Source organism: Micromesistius poutassou (genome assembly GCF_964030765.1).
Source record: "Micromesistius poutassou genome assembly, chromosome: 22".
In the NCBI taxonomy this organism is placed as follows: domain Eukaryota; kingdom Metazoa; phylum Chordata; class Actinopteri; order Gadiformes; family Gadidae; genus Micromesistius; species Micromesistius poutassou.
The window spans coordinates 4,237,522-4,252,321 of NC_140292.1; the positions used below are offsets into that span (position 1 = coordinate 4,237,522).

The 14,800-nt window shown below is 47.0% G+C and overlaps 1 protein-coding gene across 1 annotated transcript in view; it reads right to left on the reverse strand.

The window, feature by feature from the left end:
• Positions 1-577: 577 nt before the first annotated feature.
• LOC311367532 (transmembrane protein 132C) overlaps positions 578-14,800 on the reverse strand; it is a gene marked incomplete at both ends in the record, with an annotated part of 92,687 nt that continues 78,464 nt past the window's right edge. Inside the window, 4 exons of the mRNA XM_084486363.1 lie at positions 578-1,846; positions 3,918-4,109; positions 8,704-9,040; positions 14,186-14,394. Coding sequence (XP_084342489.1) covers positions 578-1,846; positions 3,918-4,109; positions 8,704-9,040; positions 14,186-14,394 — 2,007 coding nt within the window. The remainder of the gene's footprint in view (positions 1,847-3,917; positions 4,110-8,703; positions 9,041-14,185; positions 14,395-14,800) is intronic.

A 14,800-nucleotide genomic window follows, 5' to 3' on the forward strand; every position in this document is an offset into this window, starting at 1 on the left:
AATGCTACAATACACATAACACCTCCAACCAAGTCTCTGTGATCTATATACAATTAGAGGCATTTTTAAATTCTCTCTGTTGAAATCGATGGTTGTTCAAAAGTGGCCAGGGGGGTGGGGGGGGGGCATGAGGCAAGTGTAAAAAGTGGAAAGCAACGATACAACATCAAAACATGATCATTTAAAAAGAAAAAAAAATGAAAAAAAATCAAGTCAATGTAGAGTGTTTGAGAAAGAATTCCAAAAAAGTTCACTTTTTTCCCCCTCTCTGCTTTCATGTCACGAGAAATCCTATTCCCTTGATGTCCGTGGCCTCCTCGACCCTTCAAAACATATTTCCATGGAGACAACAAAGATGCAGAGCGTGCTATCCTGTTGCTGTGGTCACAGTCGACCAGCAGTCTATGTTTTCCGTTCCCATTGTGTTCCTCACCGCCCTGATGCCCGGGTTATTCCTTACGCTGAAGGCATTCGGGTGAGTTTCATCCGCGGATAGTGGAAAAACGCTCACACACGCACACACACACACACACACACACACACGCATACACATCCTCACGCACACATTCCTATTTTCCTATGCAATGTTCTTGGTGGCATTCTCGTTGAGCCTGTCCATGTAATTCCTCAGATCCTGGGAGTTCCCCAGCTCGATGTCCGGACACACCCACTTGATCTCGCTGGTCTTCATGCTCAGCGCCATGGGGCTGAGCGTCTGTTGGCACCCGTTGCTCGACTTGTTGGCGTTGGAGAAGGTGGTGAACTTCACCCTCTTCCTCTTGGTAGTGGGCGAGTTCAGTGCCTCGTTCCTGTGGTCCCGGGCGATCCCGCTGCAGCCCCCTCCGCCCCCGCCGCCCCCGGGCACGCTGGCGCCGGCCCGCTGGAAGGAGCCCCCGTTGAGGAGCTGGCTGCCCTCCTCTAGGGTTCCACACATCTCCTCCTGCAGCTGCTGCTGCTGCTGCTGCTGCGTCTGCTGCAGACACAGGCCGTCCTCCTGGCCCAGCCACACCCAGTCGTGGGCGTGGGGCAGGGACTCGGGCCCCTCCAGGGACAGGTGCTTGCTGCGGTACTTGTAGGCGTAGGAGATGCAGTTGATGAGGAACACCAGGATGGCCAGGCAGAAGACCCCCAGCAGGGCGTACATGCCGATCTCCAGGTCCGTCAGGCTGCCCCGCCGCGAGGTCACCAGCTCGTCTTCGCTGACGGTGCGGCCCCTGCCTCCGCCACCCCCACCTCCCCCACCTCCACCCCCACCACCACCCCCACGAGGCACCAGCTCCGACTGATCCGGGTACTGTTCAGAGAAGTCGCCGGGGATCCCGGCCTGGGAGCCGTCCGCCAAGAGGCGTCCGCCGTTGGGTCTTTGGGGGGGGGCGGCCCGGGGGTGGTCCGTGGGCCCCGTCGGTCTGGGCGCCCGGGCGGTGGATGCCACGCGGTTCATGATCCCTGCCTCCACGTCACCGATGGAGCCACCGTAGTGGGGCGGGGACTCCGGCCGCCTCCCCCGCCGGTCTGCCGCCGCCGGCGACGACGGAGGCGGCTGGCCGTGGGGCCGCTCCTCGGGCTGGCCGACGCGCACCCGTACGCTGCCCACTCCGGTGGCCAGCACGGCCCGCTGCCGCGCCTTCTGGCAGGCGTCCACCTGCATCATCTCCACACGCACCAGCAGGCCCTGGCCGTCTCCCGTGCTGACGACCACGGGCCACTTCCAGGCGTCGCTGCGCCGCACCGCCACCACTTGCTCGTCCAGGGAGGTGGCGGTGAGCAGGAAGTGGGCGGGGTTGTAGTTGTCCAGAGGGGTCATGGAGCCGTCGCTGAACTGGAGCCAGGCGCTGATGAGAGACTCCTGGAGGAAGCGAGATAAAGGGGAAAGAGGACGAGGAAGAGACGGGTGAAAGAACAGCCAGAGCGGTGGGCGACAGATGAAGCAGAAGTTTAGTAGGAATACTATTCCTACTAAACATCTGCTTCATCAACTATTCCTGGAATAGTAGGTGATGTCAATGTTAATCTGCCAGAAGACAACATGTTGACTGCAACACCATTAGCGCCTGATCGGAGCTGGAATTAAAACCAGTGGCATTCCATTACGGCACTGAGAGTGAAAGCCACAGCCCCTTGTGGATTTTAAAAGGTACTTTCATTACCATGGACGTCTACCAACATGGGGACTAATCAAAATCAGCATGTTCTTGTGGAGAAAGAAGCCCACGTCTCAGAGAGACGAAGGCTGCCGTGTTCGTCTTGTCATAACATAACATAATCAGAGCTTTTGAAATAGATTTTCCATTTCTTGCATGGCCAAGCAATCTCTGCAAGGAACTAGAAAGTGTGGCGGGGGGGGGGGGGCAAATGTGCAAGAAATGCATCCCTGTGTGTACTCGGTTCGGAATAATCAGCCGGTGGATGCCGAGGGGATGTGTCCTTGGCGAATTTCCTAGAGGTCAGTTCAATCCGAAGCAAATCCTCCGACTATGTTTATGCATGTGGCTGAGGCTCAGAGGGAACTTTTTCTATGGGCCACTTTCCATATTGTATTCTTACAACGTATCAATGTATCAATATATTCATGTATCAATTCCCACCATGGAGAACTTTTTTTTTTACTGGATTTCATATACTTGGAATTCAGTGAGAAAAACAATTCTAGGAGGGCGATATGAAGTCAGGAACAACAGGGGAATCATGGTATAGCATAGCATGGTATAGTAAAATAGAATAGTATAGAATCGCTCTGCATGCTTACAGACTGTAATAACACTCTTTTAAACTGTTCACTGTTGAATAAAACGACACAATAACAAAAGCGAAATTTGTAACATCAGGTTACATCGTAACTAGGGATGTTAACTGATGACTGTTTGACCGATGGTTGACCGTATCAACGTTAACCGATCAATCTTGTCGGTAAAAAAAAGAAATTGGGGTCAGTGTGGACTGTGGGGTGTGTGGGTTGGTTTCACTTCACACAAAAAGATGATCAGATGAGGTGACTTGGTGAAGTTGGACGGACACAGCGTCTCTAGCCCACTGTTTAATTTCTCCTCAAGTCTTAATTATTCCCGCATGTGAGCGGCGGAGAATATGATCTCTTAATTATTAAGAGAAGTTAAGTCTTGACAGCTGTCTTTGTGAAAAATAAAAAATAATTATACAAAAAAAGAGTTGTTCTGTCCGTTATTAGAAGACACACAGTGAGTTAGACCTGCCTTGGCCGGTGCGTCTTTTACGCATTCTGAAGGTGCCTGTTTTATCATGTTGCAGTATATTAGGCAATATTCTGCATAAGTTGGGCTTGGATTTGGAAATGACTACATTTCAGGATCTTCAATGGTAACAGATAAGGTAATGATGATCATCATCTTGCTTTATTATTATTAGCACTACCGTCTCATCCAAACTAAACAAGCGGCGTTTCTTCTGAGCTGTCATTTTCTTAAATGAGCCGTGGCAATGTTTCAAATGAGCTCCTAACGCTGCCCTCTTCCGATTGGCCCCTGGTGAATCCCATGCAGGGTTGCAACCAGGTCCGTGCCATCTCAGACCATTGTGGGCGTTACCCGTTCAAACACAGGTCATGCCGCTGTTACAGCCACTGCCTCTCACTCGGACGGACCGGGTGCTATCCCCGTGTCCGCTCATATCCAACCTGTATTTTCAACGCTATCACCTTGTACCCAAACCATTTCCAAACTATGGAGCCATTTGGACTCCATGTTTCGCACTGTAAGGGATTTAAAAAAGTGACGTGAAGGGCGGGGCCGGGGCAGAGTGTGTGTGTGAGTTACGAAATAGCAGGTGGCTGTCGCGGCTCGAAATGGCTGTTCTGATCGGTTAACCAGTTTCAACTGGTTAATGAGGCTCGGTGGTCGGTCAAGAATATTTGAAATTTTCGCCATCCCTAATTGTAACGGTACCTGTTTGAGCTGTGTGATGACTTCCTGTGTGGTGGCCGTGGCGACGATGGCCCGGTTGCTCCCGGGACTGAGCTGGAGGGAGAGGGAGAGCCCAGACACCAGCTGCACCCCCAGCTCTGTCACACTGACTTTATCATCCACCACCCTGATGCTCCGCTCAGCCAGCACTGACGAGGACAGAGGGGAGAGCACCTGCAGAAACGCACATAACCACGCACGCACGCACGCACACACCCACCCGCCCGCCCGCCCGCCCGCACGCACGCGCACACACACACACACACTTGCTATCAATGGTTGGCGGTCCATTGATATAGAAGATGGGGAGATTAGGGCTCTTTGACTTGTGGAGATTTGAAAATGTACCTTGGTTACTATCAGACGAGCCATGCAATCAGAAGCCTATTCTGCTACTTGATTCCCAGGGATGAAAGGGATGTTCAGTTCCTTCGAAACAAGGTGGTGGCAAGACTTATCTTTGTCGGAGCGGTGATCTAGGCTCATGTACACACATTTAATGAAAGGTCATTAAATAAGTTCTAAATTGTTATTCAGACCGTTCTTCCACCCACCCACCATGGTTTAAATCCTTGCTTCTCATGATAATGTTAAAAAAAGATATAAGTATGATTATATGTTGTTATAATAATACAGTACACAATCATTCGATTCTAGCACCCTGCAGGCATGTGACTGGGCCCTTTTTCCACTTCCTTCTTGCCTTTTACCTCCCGTCATTTCCTTTTGACTTTGAACGAGAAGCAATTTAGCGCTAGGCGAGAAAAAAAAAAGAAAAGAAAAATTGCACTTGATCAAAATAAAAGGAATGAATGGCTAGCATTTCACAAGCACTGTCCACCCATACGTTATGAATAGCAAACAATTTGAATGTATTCCCTCTACTGAATATATTGCTTTCTATTTGTCAGTTTTTTTCATTTTTCACTCAAGCAGCCATTCAGCTCTTGTATACGACATGGCCACAAATGTTTTTTTGGTTTTCCAGCGCACGTACACTCTTAGAATCGACCAGAATCAAAACGGGGTAACGTTAAAAACACCGCCCCGATTAAAAACCGCCATGCATCACCGTCTGGTGACAGGAAGAGGGATGGCTAAACTTTCAACTCAAGGTTAGACAAAGTGGCAAACCCCAGCCTTCTCCTCCTCCTCTCCTGACAGGATTTGAATTTCAATTCCCTGCGGAACCGCCGAAAGAATCCTGCATCATTTTTCACAGCCTTCACTGAGGGGATCGGGGAACTTCTTGACCCCCTCCGGAGTGAATAAAAATCCAGGTTTTCATTCCGATTCTGCTCCGAGAACCGCACCACTGCCTCTACCATCGGGGGTCCTCCCTCCTCCAACCTCATTCAGATGCCCTCAAGAGACGCCGGCCCCCCTTTCCCTCTGACCTATATCCAAAGTTGGGAGGTCCCTCGGCAAGCCTTCCCTTAAAACAATTTAATTTAGGTTTCAAAGTCTCCGAAGTAACGTCCAACACGTCGAACCACTTTCCGAAGTTCCCAGGTGCGTCTAAGAATTGGTAAAAGTCATAAAGTAAACCAGAGTCTGTTCAACTTTAAAGTCCCAAGTGCGACAATTAACTTGTTCCATGAACACACAATGACTGTGATGTAGCACATAAAAAATTCCATGTCCAAATTCCTGATGTCTTGTCTAAACTTTTTATATACACCTCTACAGGTGTATATAATAAGCATATGCATAAACCACCTTCCATATTCATGCCACTGCTGTACTTTAAGGAAGAAGGTAAGGAACCATACAAACCTTTAGCCATCGCCAGCAGGGCTGCTAGTCTTGTCCCAGTTTTCCCTCAAATGCTTTACGACCAGTCCTCAAAACAACATTGACGTGACTGAGACAATAACTGCCCACTCCGTCTTATCCCTCAAAACACTACATCCATTTTGCATTGTTTTGACAGAAAATGCCAACGCTGAGGGAAAACTGTCTTGAATCGCGTTCATGATCAATTGAGTAAGCCGTGTGGATCAAAGTGGATTATGTTGCTTTTCGTTTTGAACAGAATTACTCACAAATGTGTTTATACATATTCATTGTGGGGATCACTATGCAAAATAGTTCCACCAATAGCCCAGCCTCTAAAAGGCTTGCAGGTAAACAACACTATCGTCCAGCGATGTCTTCCATTCCTAGCATCTCTCCAGTCCGTGGCCAATCTCGGTAGTCAATGTGACGCTTGCATGGAAAAACGGAAAACATGTTAAGACCTCTAGTCTTAACTCTGGTTCTTAATCACTGCTCAACACAAACTTTTAGAGACATGTTCATCAGAAATGATGCAATCCACTAGGCTAGATCTGGCTTAAGCTCACAAAGTAGAGCATGTTCAAAATGTTAAGTTTAATCTTCCAAAAATGACGTGCAAACGAACAGACAGACATACAGACACATGAATCAACATAAAGACAGACATACTGATAGACAGACATGCATACAGAGACAGCAACATAAAGACAACTAGACTGACATACAGACAAACATGACAAAATCAGCCAATCAAAGCTCAATGCTCAAAGTTCAAAGATCCTTGTGCGATAGGGGTATGGTATATATGTTTGACTGTCTAGCTCAGAGAAACAGTACATCCTATTATTTTTGCAATCGAAAATGAAAATATCTGCATGTATAATAATGCCTCAGCAAATGAGATCAACAACCTCACATCTTTTGTGCATAACCTTCCTCATTATCCTCATTAGACAATCATTTAAACAAGGTCCATCGCGGTGACACCCAGGGCAACACTTTTAATGCCAGTTAAAGATGCCTTGTTGGAAGTTCAACCGAAAATCTCAGTGAAGCAAAGACAATTCTGCTTTCAAATAAAACTTCCCAGCAGCCCTCACCCCACGGTCAATACTGGACTGAGGATGCTCCTGTGAGGCATTGATGATGTGTGAAGTCAATGCCCATGTAAAGTGATTACTATTGGAGAGAAAGAGAGCGAGAAAAAGTTCAAATTGGCTTGCACCTTTTTCTTTGCTTAGAAGTGCTACAACTCCATAGATAATGAAAATTTGAGGAAAAAACAAGCATTGTTACACATTGCTTAAAGTGGCAATTTGAACGATTTCTGTTATTGTCCACTTTGGCGACAGCTTTTGTGATAGGCGGTAATTCTTGCAAGAGGTCCCAACAGGACCGCAACTGACACCCAGTTTCTAACATTCGTAATACTGCAAATATAAAGGTTCCTTCATCTGTGGGGCCATAGTCTCCATCACCATTTCATTCAGCTCAGTTATTTAAATTCAAATGTACTCATCAATTTTAAATGTTGTATTCTTGTCTCGTCCCTATCACCACACATGCACACACACACACACACACACACACACACACACACACACACAGCCCCACACACACACACTCTACAATATGAGACAAACTGAAAAAGAGATTAAAGATTCAGGTCCATGGATCCGCAACGTTCTCGGTGTTACTATCTTGTTAATTGCCGATCGATGTTGTTCTACAGCCAAAGTGGGGGCCACACCTGTCGATGCCGCACAGAAGGTGTGTTGTTTCTTAATAAATAAATAAGATAGAGGGTTCCGACGGTGCACACACACACACACACACACACACACACACACACACACGTGAGCTCACTGGTGCAGGAGAGGCTGAATGAGCCACGAGCCACACGGGCCTGTGACTGTCCTCTTCTGATTGGTTCAGGAGATTGTGCCACCCTGCGATCAATGCGCTTTGCTTTTTCTTAAATTGTATCCCCCACCCCCCCCTCCCCACCCCAACCTCCACCGTTTAAATCCCATCTCCTCTAAAGTGGACTCCTCTTCTCATCTCCTTCTTGCCCCTTCTTTCTGTCGTCCTTTCTTTGCTTCTCTTGATCAAAGTTTAAAACAGGAGGCTGGCCTAAAACGCAGGCACATCCGCAGCGCATCTATGTTTCATTCCATTTTAGGAGGACCGACATGCGCCGTATTTTAACGGCGCCGTATCCATTTCGAATCGTAAATATTAAACATGTCGGATATGACTCTGGCGACGATGCGTAGAACAGATCGGTCAGCTTCAGATTGGATCGGGATAGTCTGTACCGAGCATCGAGGCCCCCCCCCCCACGTCCCGACAAAGTTTCCCCTCCCCCGATTGACAATCAACAGTTGGATCACACACACACTGTGGGGAGTTGGAACTGTAAAACTAGAGGTTGGGAAAAACCTTTTGAAACATTCTCGCTTTCTCAGAATGCTTAGAAAGTCTCTCTTTTCAACTTGCCTTAATTGGTTCATATGCGTGACAGACACACACATCGATGGGCTGTAGTAACGGGGAGAGGGGGCAGTCGAGCTAAGCCTAACAAAATATAATAAAGAAAATGAAACCGCACACAAGATTCACATGCGTGTCACATTAGAACAGCCTACATCCAATATGCAGAGGTACCAACTAACCAACTTTAGTCAACAAAACACACCATAACAGGTATATTGTGGTCTACAAGGTTTAACATCAGAATGAGCAGCAGGTTGTTTGCAGGGTAAGAAATACTTCCAAATGACACAATAAATAGTCAAGATTTCGACACACCAACACCCACCCACCCACCCACCCACCCACACACAGACACACAGACACACAGACACAACTAGACAGACACACAGACACAGACACACAGACACAACTAGACACAGACACAGACACACAGACACACACACACATACACACACACACACACACACACACACACACACACACACACACACACCTGAACTTTGGTGGTGCCGGGTGACAACCCCACGAGGACCTGTCCCTGCAGGAACCGGGCGGTGTCGGGGTCCTTCACCTTCAGGGACTCCAAGACCAGGTGGGTCACGTCTACCTGCCAATCAGTGCCGAGCAGGAAGTCCTGCTGATTGGAAGCCTCGTCCCCTGCGGATGATCCACCTCCTCGTTCTTCCTCTCCGGTGTCCACCAGGAAGTGTGTGAGGACACGCACCGTGGTGCTCTGGTAATGGGCCACACAGCCACTCTCCTCCCTGGCTCCACCACCACCACCTCCTCCTGCACCTTCCTCCCTGGATGAGCCCCGCCCCCTCTCGTACCTGCAGGAGGCAATAGAGCAGGGAGGAGAGGCGGTGAGAGACAATAACACGCAAACAGCCCTGTGGAAAGAGGACTTGTTGTTGTCGTTGGGGTAATGGTGGCTATTAGAGAGATGGCAGGAGTTCTGGTTGCCCTGCTGTGGCGATGGTGAGACACGGAGCTCCTTGGTGTGTGAGAGAGCTGTGGGATAACTATCTCTCTCTCTCTCTCTCTCTGTAATGTGTTTTTATTATTGTGTTTTGCAGATCAAGGATTTTCATTTTCAGATCAGATACCACCTGATAAACAAAAAAAAACAAACAGTAGATCTGATGATTCAGATCTCATAACACTCACCCACATCAGGTGTAAAGGTGTAGCTGAATTAAATGAGCGGACTGCTGCCGAGCCACAATGAAACAGTTGATGAGAACATGCATTGACACCGGCACGCACATTGATTTCAGCCCCTCTAAACCTGGAATATAATTCTTTCTTTTCGGTTGGAAATGCTTCTCGACTGATCTCCCCCTCGACTGATCTCCAATCTCTTCATCTTCAGCGGCCAACAAACTGGGAGAGACAACAGAGGCCTGCAGCGGTACAGGACTGTAGGTCCCTGAGGGGCCTCGCTGTAGTCTGCCTCAGTGTGTTTGGTGCATTCCTTATCAACACTATCAACATTCCTTATCAATCTGTTTGGTGTACTTGGGCTCTCTTCAAAGTTTCTTCCACCGTGAGAACCTATCTCTACCCCTCCATCCGTTCACTGTCCCTCAACTCCTCGTCTAATCTTGTGTGTGTGTGTGTGTGTGTGTGTAAACTTGTCCTTTAATCACCACAATTAGTGTGCATTCGCAGGTTTTAAAACCCGGGAAAACCCGCCAAAAGGTGGGGAGATTGACTCCTTTCCCATTGTCAGCAGACAAGCATGCCTCTCGGAATATTTTTTTCTGGTATGACGCCACAGTTGTATCGGAAAACAGAGTAATTAAACAGCTTGGAGGCCAGTGAAAATGTTACAGTGGTTACGTCATTGTTTCTGTCCGTTACTTATTCAGTCTCTCTTTCAGACTCGGTGCTTATTCAGTCTCTCTTTCAGACTCGGCTCATTTGGAAGAAAAATGTGCATGTCTGACCAGTTGTCATGTTTCCGACGGATGGATGGGAGATGGAGCCGATATATTCCCGGGGACTGCCGAGCAGAGTCATTTGTCCTTGGGAACCTAACATTTCCCCCCCAAAGACCAGAGCTAAATGTTAGTTGGGTGTATTGTGCAGTGGTAAAAGAGGCTTTATTCTTTCTCTTCTACACCTTCTCTACCCCATCCCCTCCCTCTCCGTCCCTCTCCCTACCAGTCAGATGATTCGGGGGGGGGAAGTGACAGTGTCCATTAGCTTCAATGAGGCGTGGCCTGTCGGGCAGAAAAATGGACTGATGGGTTAACATGCTGTTGCCGAGAGGCTTGGCTAGGTTCCAACCCCCCCCCCCCCCCCCCCCCCCCCTCTCTCCACCCCCGTCCCCTCATCTACAGTAGCCACAGAAGGACAGCTCGAAACAAAGTGCTGGTGATCAGCTGTGGACCGAAGCATCTGGAGCGCAGCATGATGCAACGGACACACGCCAGGTCTCCCAAGGTAATGAGATGGGTCACACAAGTACACACACACACACACACACACACAGTCCCACACACACACACACACACACACACACACACACAGTCACACACACAAACACACACACGGAGTCACACATATACACACACACACACACACACACACACAGTCACACATATAAACAAACACACGCACGCACACACACACGCAGTCCCACAGTCACACCTATACACACACACACACAGTCCCACATATACACACAAACACACACACACACACACACACGCACACACAGTCACACATATAAACAAACACACACGCAGTCCCACACAGTCACACCTACACACACACACACACACACACACACACACGCACAGTCTAATACAGTCTAATATATACACACACACACACACACAAGCAATCAACACAGTCAGACAAACACACATGCACACACATACAGTCTCTCACACACACACACAAACACAGTCATGCACACTCACACACAAACGCAAGCAGTAAACAGTCACACATAAACGTACGCACAAAGTCATACATCCACACATGCACACTCACACATGCACATTTCACACCATTTCTCACACGCACACATGCATGCACGCACACACACACATACACACACACACTCACACACACGCCATTCACACACGGTCTCTCTCACACACACACACACACACACAGCCTCTCTACACACTGTGGTAGAATCACACCAGTTAGAATCAATGTTATGTGTCACTCTATAGCTGCCAGTCCCAAATGACACTAAACTCGCCCAAATGAAATAATAATTCCAAGAGCTTCTGGGTGATCAAAGCGCTGACAACTGCAGGGAGGCCAGCGCTGACCAGCAGCCCAACAGCCAGCGGGGATCAACAACACCAAACAAAGATCCCCCGTCCTCACCCCATCCACCCACGTCCCCACAGCCTCCAGCGGATACAAAGCCCATGAACCAAAGCACATCCAAGTCAACTGCCATGGCAGCCATCAGCAGCATCAAACATTTAAACCCGCAGAGTTGCCAGATAGTCGGTGTGTTTGTGTCAGTACTCAGTACTCCAGACCTTACACAGACTGGACTGGTGAGTTGTTTCTTACGTTACGTTAAAGATTATAAAATTTACTACTTTTTTAGGACGCTTCACAGGAAAAAGGAGGAGCATTTTGCACTCAAATGTTTGACGTTGTTTTAGACGTTTCTACACACTGATGAATCAATAAGAAAAGGTATTCTTGATAAAACAGTGAGCATGATTTGTTTTGGTTGCACCCTCCACTGGCCCTTTATGGTGTTTTCCCTTCACCTCAAACACTGACATCTCTAGGGCCCAGGCAACAGTTCAATCGATAACTTCATTGTTACACATAATGTTGAACAGAACCATTCATCATCAAACCTGTTTGGCATATAGACTCGCTACAAACAAGAAGTTGCTAGATACCTTTTCAAAAAACATACCTGAATAAGATTATTTTAAATATATTTTTAATATCTTTTATTAATATCTTTCTTTAAATATGAATATTTCTTAGAAATGTATGGCCCTGATAATGGAATTAATCAACAGAAGTGTTAAGGAACAGCATAAAAAGCCCAGCTATTGCACACTACTAAAAACTGTCTTTTGAAGGCGGTTTGTGCTTTTGGTTTTAATCTGCAAACACATAAATTGTTTCAGAATAAGGCTGAAAACATTAATAATATTTGAATTATTTCTTACCATTGTACAATTGATTCGATTAAACAATCCACGGGTTTGACAGCGACGTTGGGAAATACTTCCCAATGCAACTATTAATACAGTACTACATTATTAATAAAGTACTACACGTTAAGGCTTAAGTCCACTAAATCTGATTACAGTCATACACACACACACACACACACACACAGCGTTGATCCACTCCCTCATCCAGATGTTGGCCCTAGTCCTGCAGTGGGGGGTTGCAGTGTAAGAGGGTATTAGTGTTAGAGCGCCACCCCGTGGTGGTTTAGCTTTAGGCCTTTAAGCCCGCCTGCTGATAAACGCTTTTCATAATGACCCCTTAGACGGCCTCGCTGATGAAGCTCACTTGGGACCCCCGGTCAACAGAGGGGCCTATGGCACCGGCAGTGTTCAGTCGACCTTGTATTATGTTGACACTCCCTTTTTAAAAGACAGCGCTTTTAAAAAAGAGCAGTCGTATGAAGTAATCAGGAAGTATGAAGTCCTGAGCTTAAAGCCGACACGTTTTGTGAGGACGTTTTGGACGAACGGATGGTGAGAATTGTTTGAGCTACCAACCGACACAAGCATTTGCTAGATGGTCGTCATGCGTCCCAACCACACACACACACACTGGTTTAGCCTTCCTGGAGTTTCTGCCTTTGGTAGGTTCATGTCGCCTGTGCTGATAACTCATTCTGTTCACCTGCAGTAGTTTGACAAAAAAGTTAATTAAATTCAGGCCTGAAATAAATGCAAGTTGCTTTGTATGAAAGCCTCTGCTAAATGCGTCATTTGTTAATAGTAAATGTAGTACTTAAATTGTGAATCATATCAGAGCATTTTATGTCTGCTTTAAGCCTCTGTGTTTTGTTTTTCTCCAAGCTGAACTCTGATGTTTTACTAATTAAATGTTGCATCACAAAGTGATTATGATGAACAAGGTTGAAGGTCAATTGATGAGCTGACCATAACAGATTTTAGTACAAACCATGAGAAAAACTGATTCAGATTCAGAAACAAAACCAAAATTGCAACCATACCTGGTTACCATTATAGCATTATGATAGAAAATAACAGAAATTGATCTACTAGTATTTAATTTGGCAAGTTAATAGGCAGATGTCCTGGTCAGTCAATTAGGGAAAGCACTTTAAGAAGAGGAAGAAGACCGGAGTGTTGGGAGCTGTTGTGGCATTTGTATTTCAGATCCCTATGATCTACCTACAGAGTTCACCTCTACTTGTATACATATATTCACGAAAATCGCCGCCCACCAGACAACTCAACATGAATAGTGCTCGTCACCTCTCTCCAGCAGAGTAGAAAAACCCCATCCCCCATGTCCGGTAAGTCAACCCTTTACCACAACACACTCACACATAGCCGCTAGGTTCAGGTTCACGTTCACATCCAATCACACAGGGAAAGGTTTCTAGGTTACGAGTGGAGCCCCCTTGGGAGGAGACATCAGTTCAGGTGAGTGTAAGGTTCAGGCAAGTCACACAAGTCTAATGGAGTATCGAAAACTGTTTAAAGATACAAGATGCCTATAAATTACATTGTGAATAATTTATATATTGAAATTATTAAAAAGCCATCACCTTGTCCTTTTGAGCAAACACGTCAATGTTAAATTAAAGTGGTATTATTGGTTCAAGGTAAACTGTGGAAAAAGTCAATCAATTTGCTCTGTTTGAATTCCTTGGAAATAAAGTTTGCCATTTTTTACAGAAAATGTCTTTGACATAATTGGAAGTCTTAATGGTCAGGCCTTACCTAACTTACAATCATCCACGTATTATTGGACAAAGCCATTACCTGCGGTTGCCGGCGGTTACAGGGACCCTCCAGCCTTTGATCTGGCTGAGCTCGGGGTCTGATAGGTCGATGAGGAGCGGGAGGCGGGGCATCCACACGCTCATCTCCAGCTGGGCGCTCAGGAAGCTGTAGGTGAAGTTCACCGTCACTCTGCTCCGCCCCCTCGTCTCCTTGCCGTTCACGTACACATAGTCACAGCGCTCTGACACCTGCAGGGGACACACACACACACACACACACACACACACACACACACATTATCAACATGTTGTAGTCACACCGATCAGACACCTGCAGGGACACACACACACACACACACACACACACACACACACACACACACACACATTATCAACATGTTGTAGTCACACCGATCAGACACCTGCAGGGGACACACACACACACACACGCACACACACACACACACACACACACACACGATCAACATTGTGTTGTCAGACTGCTCAGACATCTGCAGGGACACGCACACACACACACACACACACACACACACACACACACGTATACAAGCACACATTATCAGCACTATGTTGCATTATGCATTATGCAGACTGCTCAGACACCTGTAGGGACACAGACACACACACCCACTCA